Here is a 26,691-nt window from a genome sequence, read left to right as displayed (position 1 = left end):
GCATGTTCTGCCCCACCTGTGTCACCTACAAAACTGCTCTGTTGTGTGAAGGTAGATTGGAAAAGCCAATACAAGTAATGCAGCAGCCACCTGCCATTTCTTAAGAATTTGTGTATTTTCTTGGGCTGACCCCATCAATGAGGGCCCCTAGCTTTCCTGGCCTCCAGAAGACCAGACACAGGATGCCTGGTGTGTGTGTCAAGACTAATGCTTTTACCTTTATTCCATAGCTGGATTACTTGTTTTGCCTTCAGTTGGACATTGGTGCCAACAAAATTGCTAACACTGGCAGTTCAAGAAGTGCATAAAATCTAACAACAGTTGAGCTGTTTGTATTTGCCTCAGCCTTTAAGTGCCTGGTAATTGTCTATGCCTTTCCAATTATTATCATCTAGCATTTAAAACTACATTCCGGACAGGCAGGTCTTAAAGGGAGATCCCAATTAGGTGCCTAATTTTGAAGAGTTAATAACAGACCAAACTTTCTTATGCACCAGCTGCACTGTGGCCTGGGTTGGAAAACAATCTGTTTGAGAATTAACTTAACAAAAAAGGGTCATTTCCAGTTAGATCAGTTATCTAGTCCAACCCATGTAGCAGCAGCAGCAAGATGATCCAGAGCACTTGTCTCTCCTCGCTACAGAGCAAAGCTGGGAGGGAAGAAGTATGGCTCCTTCCTCCTTTTCCTGTCCCCCAGGCTACAGTCCTCGAATCCCCTGAGAGGTACCAGGTTTCAGGGATTTTACAGGCTTTAAAAGCCTCCTGCGATCCCAGGTACAGATGAAACAATCCAGAAGGAAACTGGATGCTCAAGTGGTGGTTTGGCATGACCTCTCTGGTGGTCTCACAACTTCTTAGTGCTTAAATAGTCTTAACTGCTTAACTGCCGGTGGCTCTGTGCTCTCTCTGTAACCCAGTTTTGTTTGTAATGCACACCAAGCCTGTTTCAGACCTACAAGTCATGGAAACTGTTCAATTTTGGGTGCTCTTTACACCCCTTCCCCCTTTGCATTTTCTAGTCCTTTTCCAGGTTTGTCTCAAGGTGAGCTGGTTTAAAAGGGGCTGCATGAGCACCGGAAGGATGCTTTCTGCCTGTGAAGTCAAGCATGAGGTCACGCACCCTCTGACAATTGCACACCTTAATGAACTGTTTTGAGGAAACCTGTACTGTAGGCTTTAGTTCAGCCTTGCAGCGGCAGCGCTGCTGGAGCGTGAGGCAGCCTGGCACAGACGAAGCTTTCCAGTTTCCGGTTTCCGTTTAATCTGTACTCAAGGATAATGAGCTCATCTTGCACAGACTTTAATTGGGGACTTGGAGGGGTTGTTTTTTGCTCAAAAAAAGAATAAAACGACACACTTAATCCTGGATGGGGGCTGGATAGCAATCACGAAGGTAGAGTCAGACAGAAAAGAAAGGACACGGTAAGAGGTACTTCCACAGCGTAGTCACACTTTCTGTAGACAACAGCGATGTTATTTTTTAACCACGCGTGGCACTCTGAACCACTTCAGTGATTTTAAGTAGAAACAGCTTGAGAAGACAGGCAGGAGTAATCACTCAGTAATTTTTGTCTCCTTTCAAGCACAGCCGCCGAGGAGCTGAGGGCCTTGGAAAACAACGGCAACAACGTATCCCTCACCCGTGCACCAGCCCCAGCTGGTAGTGTATGTGTTCGTAGTGCTGCCACGCCCCCACCAAACCGGCGTGGCTGGGACCAGCGCGCCCCTTTCCCGCCCCCCGCCAGGCCGGCGGTGCCGCTGCTGGGGCCGGGCCCCGCGGGGCGGAGGGGCCGCCAGTGCCGCCAGCGCCTCCGCCGGGCTCGGGCGCGGCCCTCACAGGGCAGCACGCGGGCGACCCCGGCGAAAGCCCCGGCCCCGCCCTCCCCCGCTGGGGCCGCCCGCGCCGGAAGTGACGCACGCCGCGCCCGCTCCGGACAGTCGCGAGCGGCAGCCATGCGGGCCCGCCGGCGGGGCGGGGGGCTGCGGGGGGGCGGCGGGGAGGCCCTGGGCGCTGAGGCCGCCGAGGCCGCCGCCGCTGCTGAGGCCGCCGCCGCGGGCGCGTCGCGTCGCGGTGCCCGGGCGGAGGAGTACGTGGTGGGGGAGGTGGCGGGCAGCCTCTGGCCGGGCGGGGCGCCCGCCGCGCCGCTCGCGCGCCTCTTCAGCGCCGCCGCCGCCCCGCCGGTGCTGGTGGCCGTGGCGGGGGTGAGTGCCGCGCTCCTCCCAGCCCGCCGGGGGTCGGGGCGGCGGCGGCGCTGCCCCCAGAGGCCCGGTCAGTGCCGGGGCTGGCGGTGCTGGTAACGGCGGAGTGGTCCCGCCTACCTGCGCGTTGGTACCAGAGAGGGGCCGGAGACCGGTCGTGAGCGATGGCGGGCGGGCGGGCGGCACGGGGAAGCCGAGCGGTAACTCGTTGGCGCTCAAGGCCGCCGGTCGGTCCCCGCGGCGATCGCCGCGAGGCTGAAAATGCTGTGATGAGGGTGGGTGAGACCAGCAGGGTGGGCGCACCGGTGAGCGGGTAAATCTGGGTGTGGGACACACCGCTTCTTGCAGTTGTTGACTTTAGTTAGCGGCACTCCAATTTCTGGAATTTTGTTTTTCAAGTTATTTTTTTTTAAAGGAAAATAAGAAAAGAAAGCATACAGATGAAGTGGAAGAAGTGTCAGAAGACCAGAGCTTATCAGTCGTGCAAGAACCTCCTGTAAAGGCAAAGAAAGCCAGAAAAGCGAAGAAGGAACTTTCAAAAGCAGAGAAAAAATTGGCAAACAGGTGGGTAGATGATACCTTTTCATAGTAAAATTAAAAAAAAAAAATCCAGTGTAATTATAAGATTATGGGTTCAGTGAAACAGTACAGTTCTGTTCAGCTCTTCGTCTTGAACCTTGTGTTTTAGAAAGTTATTTTTAAGAAGACTGTGAAAATTTTCTGTGGTTTTCCCCAGAAGATAGTAAATACTTCCAACTTCTTGAAGTTTGAGGTCCGTGAAGTGCAGATCCCCTGTTAAGAGCTAACAGGTCCAGAGGTTGTAGATTTGGACAAAAAGTGCTCTCTGGCATGGGGTGATGCTTTCTAACTGTAGTTGGCTTTGTCCAGCAGACTGCCGTCAGAGGAGCAGAGGTGGTTTCAGCAGCAGCAAGGTACTAGGCAGAGTTAGTTGTCCTTATGCTTGCCCCCTACTGTGGCACAGAACTGCTCCGATGCACTGTCCGTTCGCGTAAATACTCAGGGTTAAGCCAGGACGCGGTCGGTGCAGGCAGGAAGCTGGTCTCCATACAGCAAAGTTTGGATAATGAAGTTTACTTGATGGTAGCTCGAGGCTAACGCCTTGTCCTCTCTCTGGGGCTGTGCGTTGTTGCATCTTCCATGCCCACGAAACTTGTTTGCTGTTTTGGTGTTGGTAGCCTTCAGAGGCTTCTTCAGATCTGCTTCTTGTTCATGCTGTTATGGCAGGTTTGGGTAGATGGAGAGTTGTTAGTGCACGGATGGGTCCCGAAGGATTGTTAGTTCCGAGTGTCCTGGATACTGGGAAGAGTTAAATCTCGCCTTAGTTCTAGCCTGCAAATACAATTTTTTTTCCCCCTGCAATTTTAGAGCATGTCAAATTATTTAATTGTGAATTCTTTCTTTATTACTCCTATGAAATAGCAAATGCAATGTCCTGGGGCTAGCAGATAGTTTTCCATGTTACGGAATGATCAGATATGTTTGTTTAATGCATAATAAGCATAGTAATGTTTGACAGTTTATGTTGAACATAATAATTTAAAATGCAAGTTAAAATATTTATTTTGGAGGCTTCAGTTCTTTGACCTCAAAAACTCTTTTTTTTTTTTCCCATCAATTACAATTTGCTTGTCTCTTTCTGATAAGAGAGCGTGCTTTGGAGCAGGCAGACGAAGAGGAGGAGCAGAAACTGTTTCAAAACAAAGCGAAGCAAAAAAAAAGGGCTTCTCATGAGATCACCAAAAGTGTTGCTAATTCAGCTACAGGCACTACTGTAAAACAACAAAAGGAAAAAAAGGTGCCTGATGAAACGGTAAACAGAAGAACAGTGTTTGTTGGAAACTTGCCCGTCAACTGTACTGCTCAGGTACGTGAGTGGATTCTGTCAGCTAAAGGAATGAGAAGAATTACAACAGTCCTTAGTTTGGAGGGATGTTTCCAGCTGAGGAGTCACACATATTTGTGACTAAAATTGCTTTTTGGGAAAGTAGGAAATAATGCTCATTGTCAGAAACCTTTAGAGGCAATCTCTTTTGTTTTCCTGGAGTTGGGCTTTTTATGGCAGTGGGTGCAGTTACTCTTTCTTTAGTAGAATAGGTGAGTTTCTTTTTCAGTGAAAAATGACAATAAATGAGAACTACAATTATAAAGTTAGTCTGCTTCCAATTTTGAATGTAAATAATACTTCAGATTGTTGTATAGCATCTGTTAAATTTATACTTCCGTAGTAAGGGGTACAATTTCAGTTTTGGCAATCTGTAGGACAGAAAACTGCCACAAGAAACACAGAAACGGTGACATATTGCTGGTGTATTTTTAGTAGCCCTTTAACGGACTTTGTATAATTAAAATAAAAATAGTGTAAAAACAATCTTACTAATATTCAACAATAATTCTTATTACCAGAATGCAAAAATGTATTGAATATTTGTAATATCTTCTGTTTAGGCACTGAAATCTCTTTTTAAAGAGTATGGACAAATAAAATCCATTCGATTCCGGTCTTTGGTACGTTATTTCCTCTAATGTTATATAACAAAATTATTTTTTGATCTTAAAGGGTAGTATTCATAAGACTTGTATCTTCATTAGTTCGGAAGTGGGTTTGGGGGTGTATTTTTTGCCATTAGAAAAAGCCTTGGAGACTTTACCACAGAGTCACCACAGATGTATCTTTTTCCTTTCATCACATTTTACTCTTCCTGTAGCAGCAGTTGATAGTATCAGAGCTGTATTTTGTCTGGAAGAAGAATGCCTTTACTATTGCTCGTTTAGCAAAGGTATTACTTACCTGGTTTTAAATCATAGTGGCAAAGACACACTGATTGTAAATCAGTGTACTCTGTAAAACAGTTGAAGATAACAGTCTTGGAATTCAAGAAATGTAACATGAAGTCAAAGCAAGCTATCTTAATTCTGAGGTCTTTCTAGATCATCTCTAGAAATAGCCGCTTCCATTGTTTGCTTGCTGTACTGGCTACATTGCTTTAGGTGGGAATGTTACTGGTTTGAATTCCTCTTTGTCTTCAAGAACAAGTATTTTGAAATAAAGTGACACTAGGCCTATTTAACTAAAGCTCTTTTTATCTTAAAGGTTCCAGCCGAAGATACTTTATCCAAAAAGTTAGCAGCAATAAAGTAAGTTCCTCTTGTGAAGTTTGTGCTTTATTTTTCAAGGTAAAAGTAATTTTTAAGTGTTGGTTGTTACATGCTTGTCCATATTAATTTTCTTATTTTGTGTTTCTTTGACTTCTGCAATTACCTTTGTGTGTAAGTTTGTTTTTTCTTGACAAGTGAAAAAGAATTATGTGCCTGGTATACTAGTAATTCATTATCTTAGGTTGCATTTCTTATATTTATTCTTATATTTTAGGAAGGAGGAAGATGCTAATAGTCTTTAATTCCCTTGGATATATTTATGAACTGAGGAAGGTCGATCAGGGCTGTATAAGATGTACAGTAAGACTCCCTCGGACATAAGGGGCTAGCTTGATCTGTAAGAGAAATGAAGTTGTCAGTGTGCACAAAGCAGGAAGAGGCATAAATGTGTTTGACAAGAAGCACTTGTGCACTGCACACCATCAGAATTACTTAAACAATATGTGTTTTTTTTCATGTTCCAGGCATAAGGTGCACCCTAATGCGAAGTTCATTAATGCTTATATTGTATTTAAGGAAGAATGCGATGCTATTAAGGCTCTGAAAGAGTAAGTCTCCGTTTTGTTCCTCATTCCCTGTTGAAGAGGTAGATTTATGGATACATTTAAACTACCTCCTCTCTTTTGCTTGAATCGGAATAAAATGCATTTTTCAAACTTAAAAGTAAATTTGGTTTTGGAATAATGCTGTGCAGTAACATTGTAAATTAAGTAACGCTTTCTCATTTCATTTTTAAAACTTTTTGCTTTTGGCTACAAAAGAAATGGAACAGAAATTGCTAGTGGGTTTCACATCAGAGTTGACATTGCATCAAAAAGCAGTTCGGTAAGTAAGATGTGTGACTAGAAAACCCTTTTTCTGTTTTTTGGTGTGGTGGTTTTTGGTTTTTTTTCCTGTAACAAATAGTTTACTGTCTTGTATCTCTTGTTTTCTTCAGCATGACAATAAACGATCTGTATTCTTGGGAAATCTCTCATATGGTAAGTCTAATATGGATTGTTATGCATCAGTACTTAACATTTATGGAATTGGTTGACATTAAGGGTTTTTTATTTATTTAGGGTAGTATGTTTAGGAAGTTAAGTATCTTTTGCTGGAATTAATTTTTTTAATAGTGGTTTTATTTTTTAACTGAAATGCCTAAAGGGGCTGTAAGTTTCTGGCAAGTTCTGCAGGTTGTTTTCTTTATTGTAGGTAGAACTGCAAGCACTTTCAGTTCTTGTTGTCGCTTGATATTTTCTAAATAAATATGACTAAACTGCATAGGCCATAGCTTTCTGAACTGTTCAATGTGTACTGGTACCTGTTTGTGAAGTACTTCCAAGTGATACATGGTGATGGCTTCTCATTTTGATGCTGTGAGCCACAGGGTGAGTGACTGTCCAGGCAGCTACTGGCAATCAGTTGTTACCTGTGTGGAGGTGCTTACTGTGTAGTTGTAGTCAGTGCTTGGTGAATATTCAGCTGCTTCTGAGTGGACTGAAGAGTGGATGAAGGGATCACCCTCAGGTGTGGTCCATATGAGGGTATTAATGGAGTCAGGAAGCTTGGGACAGCATCTTCCTTGGGGGTGGTGTGTATGCATAAATGTACAGGATGGCGGTGTGCCCTGTGCCCGTGGCCTGATGCAGAGCCAGTATCATGTACTGCTGACAGTAATGCTGAAACAAACAGGCTTTAGACTTTGGCCTAAAACTTGAACCTGTCTGAAATTCTGGATAGGTGACAAATCTGATCGTGGTGATGTTACTGATGCCTGTTATATAGAGCTTGTGTCAGTACTGTATGTTCCTCTGTGCATCCTGCAGAAAAAAAACAGTTTGGATATTTGCAGTGCTCTGAAAATGACTTCAGCAGCTTGAACCTTTCTCAGCACATCTAAGTCCCATTGCTGTAATTAAACCTGTACTATTAAATTCAGCTCTCCCCTTAGCATGGATACCATTATATCTGTGTAAAGGGATTTACCATAGTATGAAGCGTACCTATACAGAAAAGAATAACCTGTATTTTTGTGTTGTTACATGACGCTTGTCTGTTTGCATAGGCATGAGACTGAGAAAGCCTCACACGTCTGGCCCTTACCAGAATGATGGTGTGGCAACTGTGGTTGGAAACTGTAAATCCCTTCTCCCCCATTCAGCTAAAATTCAGGGTTCAGGCAATGAGTATTAGACTTCAAGAACTGCCAGCTCAAGCTCATTATCAGCAGCATTAATTCTTAGAAAGAGATTCTGGCATAAGAAGGAGCTACAAAAATGTAGCACAAATCTTAATTTCAAGCCATAAATGAAATTGTTTGAAAAGTGTATTTCAGTCTTTGTCTTCATTCTCCCTTGTGACTTATATTGCACTCTTCAAAGCTAGAGAATCAGTAACTGTGAAAGTAAATAGCCCTTTATAAAGTCTGCGTTGTTAACTTGCTGGAATTTTTCTGAACCACTGATGCTTGTGTACCTATATATATTTGATATATTTAAATGTATGTGTTTGTGTACCTGAATTGGCAAATATAAAATACTGGGATTTGGGCCAGGCTTCTAAAGCTGTGTGTCTGACTGAAAAGGCATCTGTGTCATTGTGCTTGCCTGCAGACATCAGTGACGATGCTGTGCGAGAGCACTTTTCTGTCTGCGGAGGTGTAGTAGCAGTGCGAATTGTGAGAGACAGAAAGACCGGCTTGGGTAAAGGCTTCGGCTACGTTCTCTTTGAGGTATGTAAGAATGGCGTGCTTCAGGACACTGGGAATTCTTCAGAATCTGAATTGGGATTTGCCTTTAGGCTTTGAAAATGTTTTTCTTCTTTTTCTGTTAGTAATTTTTTGGATTAGTATATGAAAGGTAGCATTTTTTATGTTAAAAGCAGCTCGGAAGACCAGTTCTGTGGAAGCAGATACAAAGCCAACTATTTTAGATTGTACAAAGAAAAGTTGTAAAATGTTGGGGTGAAAGAAGTTAACTTTAAGGGAAAGACTTAAAGGAGGGACAGATGAGTTTGCTTGGTATAACTGCAATGTTCTCCCATTTCTTATGTATCAGAATATGAGCAGAATTCTCTCCTGCAGCTGGTTTGCATACTGGCTCTCCGTTTTGGACTCAGTACAGCTTGTTTTCTCATGGCAGTCTCCCAGCCTCGTCTTCCTTAGTTTATTTCCTGCAGCCCAATGCTTTTTTTCTCCCCCAGTTTCCCCTTCATCTCTCTGCCTCTGTCTTCCACGTCTCACGTAAGCTGTTTTATAGCCTGTTTTCAAGTGTCTGTGCCTCAGTGCATGGGCTATGTGGGTGTGCAGGTGTTTTTGAGCAAAGCAGTGTCATTGAATAAATAGAGCAGTTTGGGTGCTCTTTATTGTAAAATTTTGCTTACAAAAATTACAGGAAGGGAAATACTTGAAAGCAATCAATTGGAAGGAATGCTGCTTTTAAACTGAATGTCTGTTCTTGTAGAATACGGATGCTGTACATCTTGCTTTGAAACTGAACGACACTGGTCTGATGGGAAGAAAGATACGTGTGAAGCGCTGTGGAGAGAAGTGGAAGGCACCACAGAAAAGTCAAGTTCAGTCTCGTGCTCCTAAGGACAGAGTTGATACCACATTAAAAAACAAGAGGTGCTCTAATGATTCATTTGTTGGTGAAAAGGCAATCCCATTAAAGAAGAGCAGTAAAGCAAAAAGTCTAAAAGCTATTCCTGGAAATAAAGCTGGGAAAAACAAACAATCTTCTGATAAAAATCAAATGTATAAGTGTTAGATATTGTTATAAAGATTGATGTATACAAGAGTGTTCTGTCATAAACAATGTTTCCTACTACAGCTGTAGTTGTTCTTGGTATTCATGCTGGGGTTTTTGGCTTCTCCCGGCAGGTGGTACGCGGTAGGTGTGTCCGGGAACTCGTCCCTAGCCGGGGTCTCGCTGCCCAGGTTAACCGAATTCTCTGGGGGTTGCGTAGGATGGCTCAAAGTGACTGCAGAAACAGGGGCTCGGGTGCAGACTGTGTCTGATGATGCGCAAATTATTACCTAGGTAGGGGGGGTGTTGGTTTTTAACTGTTAACCTTTAGTTTACAAGACATAGGTCTTTCGGGCGGCGGCGGGCGGACCGCCGCGCATGCGCCCCGGGGGCGGGCGGCCTCCCTGCAGGCACTGGGGTAGGCGCCCTCAGTCGACGCTGGCTGATGACGTCAACGGAAGCGAAGTGGGGTCCTTTCTGGCCGCCCGCTCGCCCCAAGGTGCCTGCGGAGCTCGGCGCCGGCCGCGCGGCGGGAGGGAGGGAGGGGGCGGGGGGCGGCGGCGCGGCGGGACCTTCCCCTCGGCGCCGGGCACGATGATGGTGGGCAAGACCAGCGCCATCGCTGCGGGCCTCTGCGGGGCCCTTTTCATCGGCTACTGCATCTATTTCGACCGCAAAAGACGGAGCGACCCGAATTTCAAGAACCGGCTGCGGGAGCGTGAGTGTCCGGGCCGCCCCCTCTCCCCGCCCCTCCTGGCGGCCTCCGGCGGCTCCCGCGCGCGCCCTGCCTTCAGCGGCCGCCGCCTCCCCTCCCCGCCGGCCCGCGCGCAGCACGTGGCGCCGCTGCAGCGCCCTCCTTGCTCCGGGGCTCGGCCGCCGCCACCCCCCGCTCCCCTTCCCCCCCAGCCGCGCCGCGGCCGAGCGGCCCGCCCGGCCTCTGCCCTGCGGGGGAACGGCCTGCAGCCCCCGTCGGCCTCCCGGCCGCCCTCCGCTTCGGCCCGCCTTGTCGCGGTGACCGGGCGGGAAGGGCGCGCCAGGCGCCCGGGAGGCTGCGGCAGGGCCGGGCCGGGTCGTGGGCGGGGGCTGGCGGGCGGTGTTGGCCCAGGCGCGCTTGTGCGAGGCCGACCCCGAGCCTCCGCTGCTCCTCGCCTCTCGTCATCCCCTTACCTAAGCCAGGGGACGGATCTTCTTGTCGGAGCGTGTTTTCTGCAATTTGTGTGGTTGTCGGGTAACTTGTGGTTTCTGCATCAGAAGCTGGGCTTGGAAATAATTCACCTTCCTCTTTTTTAAAAATCTTGTTATCCTACACACTCAGCCGTGCTATTACCGCCACTGCAGTTACGTGGTGGCGTTTATTTTTTTGCTTTTGGAAGACGATCAGATAAAACAACGCGATCTTTTATAGTGAAGTTGTTGCTGCGGTAAGGCAAGAGCCGGTGGCAGCCCTCAGGTATTTAATCCGCTGCATTCTTAACCCTCCTGGCAGCCCTGTTATTAGCTTCCAGGATAAGAATGAATGCCAGAGAAAACTGTTGATTAATCCAAAATGTAGAGCTCTTCTCCTGTGGCTCTTCATTATTTCACATCTTCAACACTTGTTTAAATGTTTTAATGATTAGTGAGGGTTTTAAATGCAACTGTGTGAGTACTCAAGGTACGCAAATTCATCCAAGGTACTCCAATGAGTCATGAAAAATAAGCTGATATTTGTTGTGCTGGGTTGTTTCTGACATGGGAACATGTACAGTATTCCTTTGGTAACGAATCTGAAGAAATTACCATTAAGGTAAACTTTCTCAGCAAGTAAACATAATGTAATTAGCAGTTTCATGGATGGAAGAGTCAGTAACTAGATGGGTTAAAACCGAATATTTACCTGATGATGTACCTTTAAATGTAACTTAGATGCTTTGACCTGTTTTAATGGATTGAATTTGTTGAGTGACCAGTGTTGATGCTTACCAGCTTATTAATTCTGCTTCTGGTAAGCTCTTGCGCAGCAAATTATGTCTTTCAAATACTTCATCTTCAGGCCCTTGCTCACGTATGTAGGATCTTAGATGCATACTTGTTGAGTGTCTTCCAAGTACTTTTTGCCCTCTGGTGCAAGTCATTCATTGGGAATTTTTAGTATAGTAAGCTGGTATGTGCTTGTCTTGCACAAGCAAACTCAATTCATGGCAGTGTGATCAGCCATGTAAATAAGTAACAGGGAAAATACTGGATTACATAAGATTTTTGCAGAAGAATTGAAAGTTATTTTTGCATCCCATTGTTTTTATTATCCAAGCTCCTATCCAGTAATGTTCTGAATAAGCCTTAGACTTGCTCTGATTAAGATTTAACCTTTTGGAAAAAATCCATTGTGGTTTGATAGGGGATAGCTATTGTCATTTGGAGGACTGATATCACCATATGACTTGTGATCTTTGGATGTGATACACTGGGCTGCTTTTAGTTGTAAGGCTTTAGATAATTAAGGAATTTGTTTTAATTTTTATTTTTTGCTACTGTAACTGATCTCTTAGTATGGAGATCCCTTAGTGGTGGTGCCAGTGATCTGATTATTACAGTGCTTTTACTGTTGGAGAGAAAGGCGTCACCTGTAAAATATTTGACCAAAGAAGGCCCAAGGCAGCAGCCAGTTGCAGTTCTTTAGATGAAGATAGACTGTTTCTCGGGCAATTTGATGAAAAACTTGTAGAAACCACCTTTACAGAAGATCTTTTCCACTAAAGTTGTTAGGATAAGATTGTTTTTCAGTCTTTGTGATGCAGTGTCACCAAAATTTGGGAAGGACAGGAGATCCAACATGTCAGTGGATTGGCTGTCATATTTGGTCAAGCACAAATGAGGAACAAATAATTTTTTTGCCATCCCAGTTACATTGTACTTATCTTTGGGCTGCATTAGGACCAAAGTAGTTTATGTTGCATAAAAGAAGTGATTTCATGGGGAGTTTGAAGGACGGCTGGACTTTGGTTTTCCAGATGTCTTAATCTTACTTGTTTAGCAGGTTTTGTGGTTTTTTTTTCAGGTTTTGATGTTGCTAGTTTGGGGCATGTCCATATTTAACCTTCGGACCAAAGGATAGCAAAGCTATAAACATCTGGAGCTCCTTAGCTTCCACAGCTAAATTTAAGATAAGATTTTAGATGTGTTTGCTACTCATGTTCTTGAATGTATAAACCAGAACTGTTCTGTATGCAAGTATAGACACTCATCTCTTCGTTCAGAGACAACCAGAATTTCTGACCATGCTGAATGTTGCCTCTCAGAGCACCTTCTGCCTGGACAGCTACGTGAGAGGAGAGCAGTAGGCAGACTCCACGGATGGGAGCTGAAGATGCAAACGGCTTTTTGGTCGTTCTGCTCCTTGGTGGGACTGCTTGTGAAACTGCTGGGGCAACTTGGGATTTTTGCAACCCATGCCAGTGCGTCAGGTTATCCATTGGTTCCCATTCAAAATTTACTTGCTGTGTACAAGAGCTGTGGCCTCTGATGGACCTGCAAGTCACGTGCAGTTTGAGAGCTGCAGTTTAGCTTTCTGTTATGGATGGATGCATGTGCATTAACTAAGATTCCTTCTATGAAAGATTGCCCTTCCCCTTTTCTAAGTGCAATAATGTCTTTAGAAGAGAGTGAAGTTTTTCATTTTCTTGGAGGTCCCTGAGGGAAAACAAAATTTTTGTAAGGTAGATTTGTTTTTTTTACCCCAAAGCCATTGCTTTTTGCTTGTGGTATTAGAAATGTAACTTTTGGCTGTTGTTGCAAAGATTTTTTTAAAACTAGTGTTACGAACTAGTATGGGAAAAATTCCTAAATATCCTTCAGAGCTATTTGTTTTCTGTAATTGTTCTGGCTAGTGGACTTTTAGAGAGACCTGTAAAAAATGTATTAAGAAGAGGAAGAAAAATTGCATAGTAAACAGACTTGAAAGGTTCTGTAGATCAGTGTTCAGTTTTAAAATCTTGGTGATTCTTTGCATTCCTTTACTATCTTCAGGTTAAAGTATATGATTTCATATGTGTGTGATCAGTGGTCAAAAGCTTTTATTAAATAGTTACAGTTTCCAGCATGTCTTTTTTTCGTTATCTCTGAATGCTTAACCTGGTGAGTGATACCTGTTGTACTACTTTAGAAGATGTTATAGTCACAGCAAGAAAACACAGTTTTCTCCTGAAAACAATGTACAAATGTTAAGCTGTTACTCCTTGTACTTTTCATTGATGTTTTCACTGATTGCACTACAGTTGCAATGTGGCTTGTTTTGATAGTGAAACATTTAATGTACTATTTTTTAAAAATTTTTATTTCACCTTTAAGATTTTACGTGTTGGCAAAACTGGTTTGCATAGTAGTGCAGTTTAAAATTTTGTGCGAATTAATGCTTCAGAAAACTTGGAGTGAGCTGATTGAAGGCACCAACTTTCAAGAGACAAATTCTTCTTAGTTCTGTATGACACATTTTTCTGTATGTGATGTTGTAAAATAATGTATGCAGGTCAATAAGCTATACAAATTCAGGTGCTAAGGGTTATTAAGGTATTATAGAAGGTAAAAGAGTGATCCGTGTAGTTAGAATGGGAACTCCCTTTACATAAAGAACACTTGATCTTGTTCATAAATTTCACACCAAGTAGTCATCACTACTAGGACATAGTATTCCTGAATGTCTTCATCATGTGGACAGTTGCAGATTTTTAACTCATTGCCATTAAAACTGCTAGTCATATTTGGAAGTATTTCCAGCTTGTAAAATTGTCTCAAAAGAAAAATCAGGACTGTGTGACAGTTGTTCTTTGTCAACATAGATGTTCACTGAGGAGACACTGAGGACAAATAGTAAGAGTACAGTTAGTTACACCAGTATAACTTCTAAATACAGCCTATGGTTAAACATGTCAGTTGATGGTCTTACAAAAATGATTATTCTAAGTAAGTCACCAGTATTACTATAATTATTATTTCTTGTATGAATAGCTGCTATTATAAAATATCTTTATACCAGCCTAATTGCATTAAAAGCAAGCTATATATCATTTTCATTACACTAGTTTTGCTGGAGTAGTACAACTTTATGTTGCAGACTGACTTTATGTCTTTAGGATGGGCAATTGAATCTGTAAATGTTTGTTTCATCTGTAAATGTTTGCTTTCCTCAGATTTCAGAAATGTATGCTCTAGTATTGTGCTTGCTGTGGAATGGTGAGATACTGCCACCTATTTAACTAGTTCCCGAGTCTTTGCTATAAAGCAGCTGGGAAAGTACAGTTACGTACTGTGACCTGCTAAAGTTCCTGGTGGTGGTGTACCGTATAGTTCAAAATTAGACAGCCTTGACTTGTAGACAGTTATTCTGTGGCTTATCATTATTAGAAATCATGTAGAGAAATCCTGTATTACTCCATTTCGCTTTCCTTCTTCGTACCTCTAGTGCTTGAGGTGTGCTCTGGTGCAGGCTCTGCACAGTTGGTGTTTGCCATAGCCAGCAGCAGAAGAATTACTGTTTTGAGTCAGTATGCTACTGCCAGCCCTCATTAGACCCCTAAATGATAGTCGGTTGCAGTCTTGTGCTCAGTCTTCAATATTTGCAATATATTACCAGTTTCTTATTTTGAAAATAACTTTGATTTGTTCACGGTTTCAAACAATAATCTGAAGGCTTTTTTAATTGCAAATTAAAGATGTAAGATGTTTTTATTCTTACAGGAAGGAAGAAACAGAAGCTTGCCAAAGAGAGAGCAGGGCTTTCCAAGGTAATGCTGTGTTCAATAATGGAGTGCTAGTTTGAAAGGTGTTACACTTGTATTATTTGTAAGATTTGTTTAAGGATCTGTTTTGATTCTAGCATTACAAACACTTTTGCAAATATGCAGTCTTTAGGTTTTTTTAGTGCTCACAAATAACCATACGAAATGGTTGTTCCTTTTTTGTGTCAGATAGAGGCTTGTACTAGAAAGTACATCTACTGTGTGATTAGATGGTGTTTTCCTCTGTAGCATGTGCAAGGACTTTTCAGACTTAAAAATCATTGATGGGATACACCTATAGCTGAACTTGATATTTTCTTGCTATAAGTATTTGATTTCTCTTTCCTTATTGCCAGTAGATCCTGGAAAAAAATATATATAGTTGTGATAAACATAACACACCTTTGAATTTATATGTGCTACAAAATTGTGTGCTTAATAAACTGAGTAGACATATTTCAGGCTCCGTCTCTCTACAGATTTGTGATGTGATGATACAAGACCTCAGTCTGATTTTCAGAAACATTCTGTGTACATTTAACTTAGTAGTAACAATTTTAATTTTTTTGCCAGTTTCAGTGTAACAGTATGGTGTTGTGTTTGATTTCAGTTGAGAATGTTTTCTGCTAACGTGTTTATTAACTGATGTTTAAGGACCAACTTCAGTTTTACTTTGTGTGTTATAGTTGCCTGATCTGAAAGATGCTGAAGCAGTTCAGAAGTTTTTCCTTGAGGAGATTCAGCTTGGCGAGGAACTACTAGCTCAAGGTAATAGCATAATTTTTTTTGGAAGGGTAAGTTGTAAAATAATTTTTCTTTACCTTTGTTAGAAGATGATTTTTATATATTAAGATCTTTGGGGAGTCAAATTCACCTAGGAAGACCTTTTTACTTGTTTCTAACCTTCTGAGTTCAGAAGATCCGTCAAGGGAGGAGGAAAGAAAACTGTGGATTGAGTCTCAGTAATTTAATCCACCGTTGATGGATGTTTTATGGAAATACTTCACGGTGTGGAAGAAGGTTGATTTCAAAACATTATGGTTTGTCATACAGGTGAATATGAGAAAGGTGTTGATCACTTGACCAATGCCATTGCTGTGTGTGGACAGCCGCAGCAGCTACTACAAGTTCTACAGCAGACTCTTCCACCACCAGTGTTTCAAATGCTTCTAACTAAGCTCCCTACAATAAGCCAGGTATGTGAAATGTCCCTGTTGTTTTGTTTTGAAAATAATTGAACTACTTCTCTTATTCACTACATCAGTCTCGAGTATTGGTTTTTGTAGTATGTTTTTTGTGTGTATTCAGTTAGATTAAAAGAAGCTTTTTTTCACCTGGAACATTAAAAAGTGTACATGAAAAATGTCATGTAGCATTAATAGCAAACAGGCTAAAACAGAACTATAAAATTTCTGTCATGCGTAGGGTACGCTAAGCTCTTCTAAAGTAGGGACATCTGGCCGCAGCTCTGATACTATTAAGTGGATCCACCGTTTCCAAAATAAAAGTTGGGGGATCAGAAAAGTGGTAACTTTCTTGCACTGGGTCTTGAGTTTTATCTTTTTTTTAATTCTCTATCTACAAGCGTCTGTAAGTGCTATAGAAGTCCATTGGAATTTATCTGTTGCCTTTGCTAGCCTATTGCTTCTGGGCCAGCTATAAACACAAAATATTAACTAGCACCAGAACACATGACAGTTTTGGAAGCTAGGGGGTTTCCCTGATGATAAAAGCGTTCGTAGTTCTGTGTATAAAATGCCCTCCCTTTTTAGCCTGAGTACTCTGCAGGTAACGTGGTAATACACTGGCAGGTGAGTCTATTGTAAAATAAATAATATGTGTTACGTTCTTGGAAATGCAAGGGTACTCCCTAATGGTGTTACCTCATATAAAACAGAGACTCGATGCTGTGCATCAGTCAGCTCTCTTTACAGCTCAGGCCTGGTTATGTTTCAGTTCAAGGTCCATATAGTTAGTAAAAACACTGGAAAGTGTTGGGTTCACAAGGTGTAAATGTCTGGGAAACAGTGGAGCAAAAATGTTTCCTTAGAGAACAGGGCCAAAAACCACACAGAGGTCATCACTTGAGGCTGATAGGATATTATTTGTCTGACTTTGACATTGTTAGGCATTGCACAGTACGTAATTTCTGCAGAACTGGCTTCAAAAATTTATGTCAAATAGATTACCATTTTTAACATTAATCAGTTTGCTCAGTAATTACACTGCTTAATATTCAGTGTAAAATTACATTGCTTGATAATCAGTTGCCTACTGTCAATTTTATGTAATTGTGAATGAGTTTTTCTCCTTCTTACAGAGAATTGTAAGTGCACAGTGCTTGGCTGAAGATGATGTTGAATGAGGTCACACCACAACAGGGGGGAAAAATGTTTTCTTACCCCAGAAGATGAGCATCAGTAGGGGGATAAAGGGGCAAACATAGTAGTTAATGGACTGTGTACCACATCGGGTTCTACCAGAGTTAAAATTAACTTTGTGTAGGTGGGTTTCGCAGGATTTTATTTATTATCCCAGTGAAAAGTGTATTTTGATAAGAATTCATTTTATAAATACACTGTGGTGAGTTATCAAAGTATCACTAACTTCATTATTATTAAAATATGCAGTTGTAATGTTGTACATATAAAGACATAAAACTACGACCTATTAAAAACCCAATGCTCATTTTTGAAAAAACGAAGTTATGGCAATAAAGATTTATCTGCACTTGTGTGTCCCTATAGTACTACTTTAAATTTCAGAACATTTGAGTGTCAGAGCAAATGATCTAAAATGACTTAACATTAAAATTTATTTTTAATGTTATGGCTGGTTTTCCAATGCTTTTAATTAAGTTTAAAACCTTGTGTCCTGAGAAAATAGAGATGTGATCATTTAAACGGTAACCGATCAGCTTAGAAAGAGATGTAGATCAGAATGGTAATAGATGACTGGCTCTAGAAAGGATGACAAATCTATTTCTGTTAGGAACAATGACATCTAAAGTGATTCAAGTCAAAACTGTATCTGGCAAACACGAAATCTCTGTTAATGCAGGTGTCTGAAATAAAGCTGTTTGGAATAGAACCTAGGGCAGATTGTAAGAGCACAAAGGTTGTTTTTTTGGAAAGCTTGAGACCTTTTTGCAAGATAGGCAGTTAACTTTTCAGTCTCTAGTCTTCAAGACCATAGAAAATGGTTGTAAACAGTCTTTGGCATTTGCCTTAAAAAATTTGCACTGATAAGGTAAGACCTTGATATCCACAGGCTAAACTAGCTAAAGCTAATGGAATTAGAAAGATGATGTAGAATTTCAGTATGGTGTGTTACTGTAAAAAATTTAGGTAAGTGTTCCTTTGCCAGTGAACATGAGGCAAATAATACACAGACTCAAGGGAGTAGCAGAAGCATGTTTCTGAAACCAAGTTTTCCATGGATAGGATGTTCCAAATGTCAGAACAGATTGGCTTGTACTGTTCTCTCTTTTTGTACTGTCACCACTCAGGTGGCAGAAGAAACAATTGAAAATGTGGCTTTGTATGTTTGTCATGGTGACTTGCTTTAACTTAAGGAGAAGAAAGGAGGACAATGCTTTGAGGTGTCTGTCTTTCAGACCAGCTGATAGTTTGTGCTAATGATGCTGATACATTAATAGTGAGGTACTAGGTGGCATAGTCCGAGTAGAAGTGAGATACTCTGAAAGCACTTTAACCAACATTCCCATCTGTCTTTGTCTCATTTCAGCCTGGTGTAAGTTTCTTTAAAGGCCGATTCTTCCAAACTGTAGGTCTCAATGTTTCAGAAATTGCCTCGTACAGAATTTTTGAGAGGTGAAGTGGGTAGTTCATGGTCATCTAGCAGTCAAATAACCTGAGTTTGGGAATAGAAGTGGCTTTTACTAAGTCAATCTGCTTAGTTGGTTTGCCATGGAAGAGATATTTCCCTCTTAACACCTTGAAAACACAATTTCCCAAGATTTGAGGTGCTATTGTCATGCGACAAATACTGAAGTTAATTGCTGGTACAAACAAAAATTTCTTGGAACAGCTGGCTGTAGTTTAGACTTTTTGGTGTGCTTGAATTGTTCTGGTAACATAAGGTAAAACTTAGTAGCCATGATCTTCAGGTGACAATGACTGGTTTGGTCTTTTCCTTTGAATTTATTTTAGAGGGAAAAGTTACTGTGCACCTAGTATACTTAATAAAAATACTGTGAAATTGCAGAAGGTTCTATTTTTAATGAAGCTTTCTGGAGGAGTTTTTCTTTTCCTTTCTAACCCTGAAAAGTAAGAATTCATAGGTTATGCTGACAGAACTGTTAGCATATCTACTTGCTGTCCTTGCTGGTGGTGGTCACTTCAGTGGAATATCTTTTTGGTTCAGCTTTTAACGTTCTCTTAAGGTAAATCAAACTTCCACCCTGCCTTGAAAAACAAACCCAAACAGCATAAGACAAAAGTGGCACCTTTCCTCCAAACCTGAACAATTTTCTACTCTCTTTGGTACAATGATGACAATTTGAATTCACAGTTTAGCTTACAGCAAAGCTCTCCTGAACTAAGTATGTTTTAGCAAACCTGAGTGTCAGTTCTTCTGATTTTGGTGGAAGACTTGGTGATAGTCCGATTATGTCTACAAATGGTCATTGCTTTAATAAACATCATAGACACACATATTACTCCAACCACTTTTAGTTTTCTTGGTCCTGCAAAGTTAGATGCAAACAAAATTTTAGATAGCTTAAGTTTAAATGAAACCTTAAGTATAAATTTGTTCTCCTATTTGATAATCCAGAAGCACCTGCTTAGTATGTAGACCAAGCTCTGATGCCTGTTTTGAGTGCCTTGGCTAATAGGGTGGGAATTGTGAATCCTTTTAACAAGGCTTAAGATCTTTGTTTTTCTTCCCAAATCTCTTGATGAAGCTAATACCTCACAAACTGTGAAGACTTGAAGATACCATCTAGAATGGGAATTTGCTGTTGCTCCAGCAGTGTCAGGCTGACGCTGGTGTAGCTATCATGCACAGCCCACAGATGTAGGAGGCTATAATTTAGAACTGGTTTCAGACATAACAAAGTGCAGGTCATCGGAAGTACCCTGGTAATGATGGATGTTACTGCATCAGTAGTAGCAATGCCATTGCATTAGCTGTGCATAGTACCGTAATTCTTTTCACCTACGCAAATTAAAAAAAGGTGGAAGCAAGCCATTTCAGTTGTGGATTTGCTGCTGCTGAGCTCATGGCTGCTGGTGAATAAGATCTGTATCTTATTTACTGAGGGTAAAACTACTGATCTTTCTCCCAGAAAGAGCCATTTTCCCTTCTGTGGTGCTCCAAGAGCAAGGCACTTGTTTTCAGCACTAAGAGGGTTTCTCATAAAGGAAATCTGAGGTCTGTTAGTTTTATGTTGGGAAGTCTCCTGTCATCAGTTACGAGCTTCTTGGGCAGCTTTTACAGAAAAAAACCCAGCTAATTTCATGATCATGCAGGACTACCTTTGATGTCCCACCATTAAGTTTTCTAGATAATAGAATCGAATCCAAAACCAGAGTGATCAGGCACACACTGAATCATCTGGCACTAATTTCCTTACCCTGGGGAATGACAGAATATTATTGTTGCCCTTAACTTGAAAAATGGAGAAGTCCCAGCCTTGCTGTGTAGGAGGCCAGACAGCCATCATCAAAGTAAAGCTGCAGTTATTTATGCACCCAGAAGAATCTTTCTAAAGTTTCATTTGTACATCTGTTGATGGTGTGTTTGAAGTCTCTTAGGCTGAACAGTGGCCCTACATGACCGTTGTGTTAAAATTAACATGAGTTAAACTTCAAGGGAATCTTTGAAGTGGTCACTAAGTGCTTTTAGTGAGTGTTTCAAAGGCATGTTGTACTGTACACCCATGCTTCTGCGTATTTTAAACATACGGATATGAAAAGGGCTGATGTGAAAAAAGATAGTTTCTTCAAGGCTTCCGTTGTACCCAAGTCTTGGTTTGGTTTTTAATTTGTGTATTTACACAGACCAGTATAGCTTATGGTCCCCTTTATGCAGTGACCAAAAAAAGCTTGTCGGCACAGCAGTCAGATCTGACCAAAAGCCTGTTGCAAAGAGCCAAAATTTGTGCTTAATTCACGAGGACTGGGCTAGCTTTCATCAGAGGCACGCTGGAAACTGAGCTTCTGGTGTGGGTAACAGTACTTGTTTTCTTCATTTGTACCAAAACAGAGCTTCCCAAAGAAGATGATGTGGACATCAGATGCTGTTCTCGAAAGGCAGAATTTGTCGTGTCCGGTGTATGAATGTGTGAGTGAAGCCATAGAAAACAGCTGGCCCTTCCGTGATGTTTCTATACCAAACTGCCCAGCATACTGGCACTAGATAATGGGCAGCTTTTTCAAAGTACAGTGGTTTCTGTATGTTCTCGAAAAGAAAACCCAGGTTCTCACTTCTTTCCCTGCAGTAGGGGCTTACAGGTGCTAGTTTTACAGAATATTTACTGGACGTCTTTTGATAAGGTCACCTCCCTACTTTCTGATCACTGCTGTAACCTAATAATCATGAATTCTTAAAGGCCTCTGTGCTGTAAGCTTCTGACTCCAGACATATAGTTCTAGTTCCTGTTTTGTGAAGGTCAGGCCTTGATTTTATGGGTTTACAGGTGCATGTCCTCCTGCAGCGCTCGCTCACAATTACCATCATTTCCCTTACACCCTGAGAATGTTCTTGATTCATCTTTGGGGTGAGAGGATGATGGGTGCTGAATGGAGTGTTGTTGCAGCTGGCACAGTGTTGCTACAGCCTGCAAATCTGTCTGGATGGTCCATGCTGCAAGACAGTTATGAGTGGCTTTCATGTATGAAATTTCTACTGTGCATGGAGGCAGAAAACAGCTGAAGTTGGATAGTTCTGCTGTTTCACATCTTGGAACCTTACAACTGAAAACTGATTTGGTCACAGTATCATTTATTTGAGCAGGTCTTAATCTAAACAGCAGAGGGCAGTTTTGCACACACATTCTGTGCAAACTCATCCTGCAAAATCCTAATTTTTAGAATCTTCCTGTCTGGTGAGTTGATGCAATGCAGCATTTTGTCCAGACAAATGTGTTACAGTGTTTAAGACGGGATCAGTGGGGCAGCAGTGGCATGTGTTTCTACTGATACCTAATTTGGCTTTTTAAATCCTGTGTGTTTGGTTTATTGTGCTGACATGATGAGAAGAATTTCCATTTTCTTTTCTCTCCATCCCTCAGCACAAACCAGGTATATAGATAAGCCAGCTGCATTGTACAACTTAAACACCACAACAAAATGCAACTGAATCTCATGCCCAGCATGCGAGAGAGGAGTTTTCCCCTGCCCAGCTGTGATTTTTCTGGATGAGCTTTGCTAGCTGGAGTGAAAGGAGAGCACTTGTTAACTGCAGTAGGGGTGGAAGAGAAATTTGCATCTTGAGACTCTGCCTGGAGTTGGACTCTGCCTGTGATGGCCCGTGTGAGGAGGGACAACCAAAAAAGAAACCAAAAAGGCAAGATGTTATAGGTCAGTGACAGGATGCAGTTTCATTGCTCATTGAATTCCAGCTTAAGGTGGCAAAATCTACTCACCCTATTGCAATCCTGTATCTGACGTGAAATGAGCTGGTGGGGTCTCTCTCATGCCTTGGAGGCAGCTGTTTGTTTGGTAGTGGCACCCTGGCCTGAAACCAAATCTTAACTACTCCTACACCTCAGAAGTGGTTTTTCTCTGCTTCCTGGGCTGTGTTTGCAGGGGGAAAGTGTGTGTTCGTGCCATACAAGTAAATGGAAGTTTTCAGCCCTTGTAGCTGTCAGTCAGCATTTTTCCAAACATCGAACTCGTTAGTAGGAAATTCTTCAAAGTCTGCTTAAAACATGGCAAGTATCTAGAGGAAGAGAGCTGTTTAATAAAAGATACTGTCTCTGCAAACCACGCTTCTCCTGCTTCCTTAGGTCAGTCTGGATATGTTACACCCTGTAAGATAGCCTGTAAGATACAGAAAATTGCTATAACAAACCAATATTTGCCTGTTTTGGCATGTATGTAAAAGAGAATTTCCTGAAGCTCTGAAACAACCCGGTTAGCATCTTTTGTTGTATTTAATATTATTTAATGAGAAGGAATGTACATTCAGCTTTGATGATTAAAATGACAATGATTATTGCATGAATTTGTTAATTATAATGCAATGACTAATTAAATGGAGAAATGGAGAAAAGGGATTCTTGAGCAAGCATGTTCTTTGAGAAACTCTCCTCTGGTGTTTTTAATTGATAGTACATGCCTAATCAATGCATAGCAGTATCTCATTATTGGTGGGAACAGTCTGGTTTTGATGGAAATTTACTTTCACCACACATTGACCTGGTATAATGTAATTGCTTGGTCCTGTAAGTTACAGCAATGAAGACTACCAACTCCTGGAATTAAGGAGGTGGAAGTTTTTGCCTATACAAGGAAGAGAAGCCTCATCTGACCCCAGGTTGCAGGCTCCATGTTTATTGAGTTCTTCTAGTTCAGGTGTTTCCTATAGTGACACTCACCTGAATTTGCATAACCATGAGGGGTTGCTATTTGATTTACATTTCATTTGCTTTTATCTCTCCATCTAAAGTTTTAAGCTTTAACATCAGGCCCCTTGGCTTATGTTAGAAGTTGTCTGACAGAACTAAGGGCCCTTTTTACTTCTCTGTAGGGATGTTATCTACTGGCCATTGGCACTGGCAGAATTCTTAGCATGAAATTATTATTATTACTTCTGTATCAGCAGAGATGTGTGTGGCACTCTGAAGAATCTGTCAAGATGAAGTCTCTGCTTCTGCAAGCTCACAGCCTGCGGTCCTGATCCTGTAATTTACTCTGCATGGTCCTTTCCTCATGGAAACCTAAGCAGTCAAGAGCAGGACATTGGGACAGTGACACAGGAAGGGAGAAGGTAAGGTTTAGGATAGTATGATTGTTTTGGCAGTTATTGGGTGGGTGTTTTGTTTATCTGAATTATTTACGAAGCTCTAAAGCTTGCTCCCTTTCTACATCATAGTATTTTTAGACTGGTTGGCTAATGAGTGCTAGTTACTAGTATCATCAAGAAAAATCAGACCTCAACCGATCATAGACCTGCTTATAAATCATGACACCTACCAAAAGGAAAAAAAGTATTAAAGACACTCTCTATAATTTAAAAGATTTGAAGCGTAACCCACCCCAACCTGAAATCAAATAACATGAACTGTTGAGCACTAGGTTAATTACTCTGCTGGTAGTCCTACAGTTCATAAGTGGCTTCCGCATTGTAAATGTAAGAAGCAATCTTTCAGAAATCTGGCTTGCTGTTTGATAGCAACTTTAAAAGGAACTCTGACTGTTCTGTCAAAACTTAGTAATCAGCCTACACCATAGTGCCTGAAATTCAGCGATGTCATTATGCAAATAGGAAAGCTGGGACATAGGTATTAAGCAGGCATAAATAAGGCAAACAGCTTAGAAAGCAGTGCAGTGAATCAGCGTCCATCCTAGATGTTGGATTGCAAACTGTGAATATGTGACAGTCTGGTAAAATGGGTGAAAACTGGAGAGGTACTTTACTGAGAGAAAGTTGTAGTCCAGTTTTAGACAGCTGACGCATCGTTAAAAACAATGCAGCCTTCTAAATCTTGCTTCTGACACCCAGAGTCCTCGTGGTTAGAGCAGATGTTATCTGTTGACCAGGATGACTCTATCCTCCTTTTTCTGCTCTGGAGCTGGTATCTGGAAAGGAGAGGAGGATATGACTGGAAGGAGTTGGTTTCCAGAAGATCAGATGATCAGACTGGTGTGTCCTGCCACCCTCAAGAACCAACAGACTGTCTGGTTCTTAGTGGGAGCTTGAGCTAACCACTTGGGCACTTTGGCTTCTCTGGGCAACCATGGAAGTAAGTGCTAATAAGTTAAATTGGTTTTCTAAAGGGCATGGAGACTCTGGGATGGAATGTACTGATATTTGGGCAGTGCTCTCCCCATGCCTTTTGCTGTAAAATGTGAAGCAGGGAAAACGATTGGTTCCTGTGTAGAATCCCTCCTTTCACTTTGGTTGTTTCCAGAATGGTGTTTGTTATGAGACTCTGCCAAGGTCAGGAGCAGTGTTTTCTCTGCTGGGTTGCCCTCAAAATTTTTCATCAGGTCTGATAATATTTGTTATTAGACTGTAGATCTTTTCACAGATGTATGTCTTCTACCTCAGGCAGTACATTTTCAATAAAAACATGATCTCATGCTGATTTTAAAGAAAAAATTAAGAAACAGATTGCAGTCTGACAGAACCAGCAGTGGTTCGGACTCAGGTTCCTTTGTGGCCTTTCCTTTTTTATAATCTTACTGTTCAAATTCTGCCTCCCCAACTCCTGGTAATGTTGCAGGTGTTGTGTGTTTGGTCTCAGGGGGTGACAACACAAGCTTTGTGGTTGATTGATGAAGCAGGGATTTTGTAAATTCAGAGTATTCGTAGGTAATCATAGTATTCGTAGTCACCAAAGTATTTGTAGAGGTTGTCACTCTTGGCTTTTGAAGATGTGCTGCTGTAAAACTGATTCACTGGAGCAGCATAGATTATCTTCATTTTGGGGAACTTAACTGCATTTTCCCTTCTTCTTGGAAGAAAACATTATTTTTGCTAATATCAAAGAATATCACCTTTGTTGACCTGGCTGTTTAGGGCACATGCAGTACAGCTGTGCTCTTGTGAAGCTTCACAGGACTCAGGGGCCAGAGGCACAGAGCTAATGATTAGCTAGACATACCGTCCTTTGCACCAGGGCCAAATGCAGTCTGCTGCTGAACATCTTTCATTGCCCATAAGGTGTGAGAGTGGTCATTTATTTCCAGTGGGAAGTGCAAGAACAGAAAGCATTTTGCCACGGGGCAGAGCTTTGTGGGCGGTCTTGGATGCCTGATGCAAGTCTTCTTCCATTGCTTCCCAAAATGATCTTTCCTGGCAGAGTTCAGGCACTGGGAGTGTTTTTGTTTTCTGGCTAAATAGAAGCCTGCTGCAGCCAGAACCTTCCAATTTAATATCTTTCAATGAACGTCAGAATTCACATACACCAAAGCTCTTTTTACTTTTTAACTTGCTGTGTGAAGGTCATACAAAATAATTCATTCGCTGCCCTTTGCTGGGTGTCTTCCAAAGGTGGAGTGCCTGTCTTTTGCTATCTAAGGGGCTTAGCATTTTGGCTTGTCTTTTTTTTCAGTGTTGAAAGGTTAATATTTGTATTCTTTTTGGAATACAAAGGAAATGTGTCATCACAGAGGCATATAGTGAAGTTAGATTTTCAGGGGTGGCACTGCAGATAGCATCTGGGCACACAGGTACTGAGGCGTTTGGTCCAACAGGATTGGGATCAGGGCATCAGCTCTGGATTCAGGCCTGTCTCCTTGGGACAAGGTAGTGCTTGTTGTTCCTGCCAGCCCATCATTTTGCTGCAAACATCCATATGACAATTGCAGAACATGCAGAGGCTGCGATAGTTTGGTGTGCAGCAGCAATGAAAGATGGGAATCTGTGGGCCTCAGTGTAAACACCAGCTTTTCCCAGCAAAGCCAAGTTTGTCTTAAACTTCCTTTTGGAGGAATTTTTTGCTTTTCCCCTTGCCTTCCTACACCTATCTTTTATAGACCAAGTGGTTTTGCAGTTGTCAAGCTTGCTTGTAAAGCACCGGAAAGAAACTGGGCCCTATGTTCAGGTAGCATGCCTGCTGCCTAGAGACAGGCACCAGAGAGGAGGGGGGGCATGGAGAGCCTGCAGAGCCCCAGAGCTTTCCAGAGCCAGTGCCACTA

The 26,691-nt window shown here is 42.0% G+C and overlaps 2 protein-coding genes and 1 non-coding gene across 3 annotated transcripts; all 3 read left to right on the top strand.

Annotated features, from left to right (window-relative positions):
- The first annotated feature begins 610 nt into the window (after window positions 1-610).
- RBM34 (RNA binding motif protein 34) lies at window positions 611-9,187 on the top strand. The gene is made up of 11 exons (XM_074864614.1): window positions 611-774; window positions 1,584-2,202; window positions 2,615-2,763; window positions 3,865-4,084; window positions 4,666-4,725; window positions 5,312-5,355; window positions 5,841-5,924; window positions 6,138-6,201; window positions 6,314-6,356; window positions 7,971-8,089; window positions 8,820-9,187. Exons 1-11 carry the CDS (start codon window positions 611-613, stop codon window positions 9,123-9,125), a joined length of 1,872 nt encoding a protein of 623 aa, XP_074720715.1. The 3' UTR covers window positions 9,126-9,187.
- Window positions 9,188-9,640: 453 nt separating this feature from the next.
- Window positions 9,641-17,587, top strand: TOMM20 (translocase of outer mitochondrial membrane 20). Its single transcript, XM_074863156.1, has 5 exons — window positions 9,641-9,822; window positions 14,817-14,863; window positions 15,544-15,625; window positions 15,911-16,053; window positions 17,178-17,587. Exons 1-5 carry the CDS (start codon window positions 9,699-9,701, stop codon window positions 17,220-17,222), a joined length of 441 nt encoding a protein of 146 aa, XP_074719257.1. The 5' UTR covers window positions 9,641-9,698; the 3' UTR covers window positions 17,223-17,587.
- LOC141941960 (small nucleolar RNA SNORA14) lies at window positions 10,567-10,701 on the top strand. Its single transcript, XR_012628496.1, has one exon. It is a non-coding gene; the product is annotated as a small nucleolar RNA SNORA14 (small nucleolar RNA).
- Window positions 17,588-26,691: the final 9,104 nt, after the last annotated feature.

Source organism: Strix uralensis, chromosome 3 (assembly GCF_047716275.1).
Source record: "Strix uralensis isolate ZFMK-TIS-50842 chromosome 3, bStrUra1, whole genome shotgun sequence".
Taxonomy (NCBI): Eukaryota; Metazoa; Chordata; class Aves; order Strigiformes; family Strigidae; genus Strix; species Strix uralensis.
This window is presented reverse-complemented; position numbering and strand designations above follow the sequence as displayed.

Coding starts and splice junctions, on each gene's coding strand:
- RBM34 (XM_074864614.1), top strand. CDS start 611: ATGATCCAGAGCACTTGTCTCTCCTCGCTACAGAGCAAAGCTGGGAGG. Junction 775..1,583: donor AAAGCCTCCTGCGATCCCAG/GTACAGATGAAA, acceptor TCTCCTTTCAAG/CACAGCCGCCGAGGAGCTGA. Junction 2,203..2,614: donor TGCTGGTGGCCGTGGCGGGG/GTGAGTGCCGCG, acceptor TTTTTTTTAAAG/GAAAATAAGAAAAGAAAGCA.
- TOMM20 (XM_074863156.1), top strand. CDS start 9,699: ATGATGGTGGGCAAGACCAGCGCCATCGCTGCGGGCCTCTGCGGGGCC. Junction 14,864..15,543: donor AGAGAGCAGGGCTTTCCAAG/GTAATGCTGTGT, acceptor TGTGTGTTATAG/TTGCCTGATCTGAAAGATGC. Junction 16,054..17,177: donor AGCTCCCTACAATAAGCCAG/GTATGTGAAATG, acceptor TCCTTCTTACAG/AGAATTGTAAGTGCACAGTG.